General features: G+C 44.2%; 1 protein-coding gene across 1 annotated transcript; it reads left to right on the forward strand.

The window, feature by feature from the left end:
• The first annotated feature begins 219 nt into the window (after window positions 1-219).
• Window positions 220-4,889, forward strand: LOC311373048 (tripartite motif-containing protein 16-like). Its single transcript, XM_084489904.1, has 4 exons — window positions 220-352; window positions 2,256-2,327; window positions 3,012-3,314; window positions 4,247-4,889. The coding sequence occupies exons 1-4, from the start codon at window positions 274-276 to the stop codon at window positions 4,792-4,794; spliced, it is 1,002 nt and encodes a 333-aa protein (XP_084346030.1). The 5' UTR covers window positions 220-273; the 3' UTR covers window positions 4,795-4,889.
• Window positions 4,890-5,430: the final 541 nt, after the last annotated feature.

A 5,430-nucleotide genomic window follows, 5' to 3' on the forward strand; every position in this document is an offset into this window, starting at 1 on the left:
CAAAGTCGCTAATGAAGGTGGCGCTTCGTTGATTAAGCCCAGTCAGAACTTTATATATGATATGAATAATAATCTTGTGTGTGTGTGTGTGGTTGCCTGAATGTGTAAAATGAAGGCATCTGATAAGAGAAATATCAAAACCTTACCTGATACTGATGGTATTAGATGCAAGCTGATTGGTCAGAATTAAAACATGTGACATTGTTTTTTCCAGCTGATGAAGCAGAGCTGAAGCTTGAGGGCAGAAGTGGTGGAAGCTGTCAGAGAGAAACCATGGAAACCATCTCTGGACTCACTATGGAACCTGAGGACACGTCTTTGGACCTGAAAGAGACCAGGAAGAGAAGATGTGGTAGGTGACCTTTTTAAAGAATTTAAAATAAATAAACCAGTAAAACAAATATTTCTATCTACATCTCAAGATTTAAATTTAGCAAACGTTTGTAGCCTAAAAGACCAACCTGATGACCGCATAGACAGATTTATTGCAGGAAGCTGAGAGGAAATGGAAGAGATCAGACTGTCCTGATGATCTCTCTCACTACCTTCACCTCCGTTGTGTCAACAGCCAAATCTGCCTTCTTCCGACCAAAATAAACTCCTCCGCCTCCAACCACAGGAAACTGTTTTCCATCTTCCCTTCCCTCCTCACCCCTCCCCCCCTTCCTTCCTCCATCAAAGCTGATGACTTTCTAACCGTCTTTACCCAAAAGGTGAAGGACATCAGCTCCTCTTTTACCCCTGCCGCCATTCTCCCTCCCCCTATCCCCACCTCTGTTTTTACCCACTTTATCCCTCTCTCCTCTGATGTCAACAGAATAGTTACATCTAACCACAACGCCACATGCCCCCTTGACTCTATCCCCCCCTCACTCCTCCAGGTCGTCTCGAGTGACGTCCTGCCATTCCTCACCACCTTCATCAACTCCTCCCTCACTTCAGGCCTTATTCCAGCCTTTCCCTGAAAACAGCCTTTCCCTGTATGCCTTTTAAGAAAAGACGTGACAGCATGGAAACAGAGAATTACAGAGTTTAGTTTGGACTAGTTAGGGAAAGGAGCTATAACAGATAATACAATAGACTGTGAGGATAACACACACCCAGGAATTATAATCATCTCTTCAGACATTTCCTGAAGGTTAATGCGCCAAAAAAATTAACAAAAATATGATTGTTCACAAGTCCCAAATCTCGAGTTTTGGGACTTGTCTTTTGAGGACGATTTAGAACACACTTAAGCAGAACAAGTACTGTCTTTTGCATACTTGTTATTAGACGAGTCTCAAGGCGAGTCTCAAGTCACTGTGTGGGCAAATTAACTGCGACTTGACTCCAAGTCTCTAACTCAAGTCCCCATCTCTGGTAAACGCTTGTGTATGAACTGTATCTATGTTCATGTATGTATCTGTCTTTATGTATGTAAGTATTTATGTTTATGTGTATATCTATGTTCGTGTGTGTGTGTGTGTGTATGTTTATGTCTGCATGTATAGTATGTATGTTTGTATTCTTATGTATGTATGTTTGTATGTATGTATATAAGTATGTTACTGTGTGTGTTTGTGTGTATATATGTTTCTGCATGTATCTAAGTATGTATGTGTGTATTTGTGTGTGTACGTTTTACTGCAGGGGTCCCCAACATTTGTAATGTCCTGCCAATAATAAAAAAAAGCATTGTGTGCCAATCGTTTTTTTAAATGCATATATATATAAAGGCTGCTCATTTAACTGAAGTGATATCAAGGGGACTTATGGAATTCAAAAAAATACATTAAGTTTATAATTACTATGAACATATCGAAAATGATCCCAGAATACATAACCTCATATTTTCTGCGCGAGCCGTTGTTAATGACCCTGGTGACACGCAGGCTACATGTTGCCCCCCCCCCTCCCCCCTCTGTATGATTACCTATGTATTACTGTATGTATTACTTTATTACTGTATGTGTTACTGTATTACTGTATGTATTGCTGTATGTGTGCCTATATTTTAATAATGAGGGAATAATAACATGTATGCTAGAGACCAGTACTTGTTGTGCTTAAGTGTGTTCTAAACTCAACACAAGAGCCACAGTACCAGTCATCACTTACTGAGGTGTTCTCAGTAGAGGTCTTCAGGTGTTTCTTCAAGACGGGGAGGGATTCTGCAGACCGTAGGGAGACTGTCTGGACTGTGAATGATAGCCATGCAGTATGAATATATCTCTGTGTACATTAATCTGTGTGTGTGTTCTACTCTTTAACAGCCCTGAAGTCGTGCAGCATTGTCATTCTGATCTTCGGACTGCTGAGTATTCTCCTAATCTCCCTGCACTTCAGTGAGTTTAAATCATATCTTCCTGAATATGATGGACAAGAGATCAGAATACTGTCCTACAAATACTTTGTAGGACAGGCTATAACGGCATTAAAGGTTATGTAATACCAAACTTGACAAAATGATTAGGATGGCATACAAGAAATAGCAAGAATTGCAAGAAATTTAGAAGCTGATTTTAACTAACCCTCATATATTAAACCTGCATATATTAAATATATTAAACCTGCATATATTAAATATATTAAACCTGCATATATAAAAAAAAAAAAAAGCTGATCCACATGCCTAGTCCTGAGGTTATGCACGGGGTGTCAGGTGGGCCCATTACTCATGTCTTACTCTGTATGCGCACTACTAGCATCTACATAGCGTCTTTTTCTGTGTTTGCTTTCATTAGTTTCAATTGGAGCTGGTTAGCGGTTTTGCATTCTCCTCCACAAGCTCCACCCCGACTCGTTAATCTCTGAGCGGGAGTGTCTTCCCCTCCCTGGGAAATCTTTGTAGATACTGCTGTGTTATTCAATCATTTAGGAAAAGGCAGGTGAGAAAACTGGGTCAGAATCTTCTGGGTCGCCCTCTAGTGGACAGGTATTAGGAGAGTGTGAAGGGAGTATTTGATGGTGCATCTCTGGATACGTGTTGGAAACGTTCACTCATCTCATCCTGGTTTCTTCTGGTTCAGTGAGGCCTACGGAGGAGGAGGAGGCCCCCAGCATCACAGAGTTCAACTCCTCTACCCTGCGATTGCCCGTGGGCCAAGTGGCCCACTTCACCTGCAATGCCAGCGGCACACCGGAGCCCACCGTCGAGTGGCTCCACAACGGCAGGCCCCTGGAGAGGAACGGCACAGACGACCAATCGGAGGCCTGGGTGGAGAGGGGGTTCCTCTTCGTCAGAGGGGTGAGGTCTGGCGTGAACAAGGTCCGCTGCAGGGCGAGCAACAGCGCTGGCACGGCCAAGCGCACCGCTGAGCTGCTTGTCTTTGGTAAGACCTGGATCCAAGGAGAGATGTTTGTTGTTGATGTATTTATAACGTTGTTGTTGAGGTGTGTATATATTTAAGCAAACGTTCATTATACCACAGTGAAGGGGGTCGCCGTCCCTCCGCTGCGCGTCGGGACGGACAACGCCCCTTAACTGTGGTATAATGACCGTATACCACTGACTGAAGTGATCTATTGCTTTTATAAAACGGTTACGTATGTATGGCGAAATGAAAGTCACAGACACCCTCAATTTTGAAAAAGCTAGAAAGTCGGAAAAGCATTTTTTTTAACGAATACAAAAAAGTAGTCCCTCCTGGCTGCCGGCAAAGTGTACGGCCGTTGCTATGCAACACACTGTAGTGTCCTTCAGAGAGAAGGCTAGAGACGGTAGCTCGGTTCGCCGGCAATTTAGCCTACTGTCGAGTTCACTCACCGTGTGCCTATTGCTTTACAACATTTCCACCCCCCTCCAGCAATCAACATGTTTTTTAGGCTTCAGTGAACTATGCTATTGCTTTTATACATAAATAAACAACAGTTCAAGTTAGGCGCGGAGTGAAACTGAACGGGCGTCATAGCTGTGTGTATACGCTCAATATACAACAGTTGGGAACCAATCAGATCGCTTGATTTAAGCCACCCGTTTTATAAATAAATATATATATATATATATATATTCATAAATGTATGTGTATATATATACACGTATACAAAATTATATATATATATATATACATATATATATATACATATATATATATACCAACTGAAAACAAATCCTCATCCGCTTATCCGGGGTCGGGTCGCGGGGGCTCAAGCATGAATCAGCATTTTTTTAATTTTCCAATGCAAACGAATGGGGGGATTTTGGGCGAATAACCTGGAATATCTCGGGAATTATGAATAATATAATGTCTTGTTCTCCCGTCAGATGCCTGTGAACTCACACTGGACCCAAACACAGCCCACAGACGACTCTCTCTGTCTGAGGACAACAGAAAGGTGACGTATGGAGAGGTCCAGTCGTATCCGGATCACCCAGAGAGATTTGACTCCTATACCCAGGTGTTGTGTAGAGAGGCTCTGACTGGCCGCTGTTACTGGGAGGTAGAGAGGAAAGGATATGTTGTTATAGGAGTGACATACAGAGGAATCACAAGGAGAGGACAGGGTTATGACAGCGAGTTTGGATGGAACAACAAGTCCTGGAGTCTTGTTTGTGATGATGGTGGTTACTCTGCCCGGTACAACGGTAGAGGGACAGACATACGTCTCCCCCCCGCTGGCTCTACCAGAGTAGGAGTGTATCTGGACCGGCCTGCTGGCACTCTGTCCTTCTACAGAGTGTCCCGAGGTGTAGGAGGGTCCTCAGACACACTGACACACATCCACACCTTCAGGTCCACCTTCACCCAGGAGGACCTCCTCCTTGGGTTTTGGGTAGAGTGGGAGGGATCAGTGTCTCTGAGTCGGTTGTAGGAAAAAAAAAAGGGCGGACGGGCGCACACACACACACACACACACACACATACATACATAAATACACACACACACACACACACACACACACACTGTGGGGACTCATGGGAGGACTCAGGGGTCTCTGTGTCGGTTGTAGAAAAATAAAAAGCGGTCGGACGGGGGGGGGGGGGGGGGGGGGCGCACACACACGCATCTACACACATAAACACATACACATATACACGTAAGCACACACACACACACACACACATACACATACACACACCCCCGGATGACGACGCACACACACACATGGTGTGTGTGTGTGTGTGTGTGTGTGTCCGTCGTCGTGCGGGTGAGCAGGGGGGTGCGGAGTTGTTGGTGCGGGGGGGGGGGGTCCATGTAATGTTTATCGGCTCAGGCTGATGACTCAGCGTCTCTGTGTCGGTTGTAGAAAAAAAAAAGGGCGGACTGACACACACACATATACACACACACACCCACGTACACACACACACACACACACACACACCAGGCGTGGTAAGTTGTTTTCGTTTATTTTATTCTCCAGGGCTCTGATCATCACTTTTGTCCTAATCCTAACAAGGATGATTTAGATGAGATTAGATTCATTAGGATCCCGATTAGCAACAC

Source organism: Micromesistius poutassou (genome assembly GCF_964030765.1).
Source record: "Micromesistius poutassou genome assembly, contig: SCAFFOLD_2982, whole genome shotgun sequence".
Classification (NCBI taxonomy): Eukaryota; Metazoa; Chordata; class Actinopteri; order Gadiformes; family Gadidae; genus Micromesistius; species Micromesistius poutassou.

Bases quoted from the DNA above. Each gene is read 5' to 3' on its own strand.
- LOC311373048 (XM_084489904.1), top strand. From the start codon at position 274: ATGGAAACCATCTCTGGACTCACTATGGAACCTGAGGACACGTCTTTG. The intron at 2,328-3,011 runs GTGAGTTTAAAT...CTTCTGGTTCAG, and splicing joins CCTAATCTCCCTGCACTTCA to TGAGGCCTACGGAGGAGGAG. The intron at 3,315-4,246 runs GTAAGACCTGGA...TTCTCCCGTCAG, and splicing joins CGCTGAGCTGCTTGTCTTTG to ATGCCTGTGAACTCACACTG.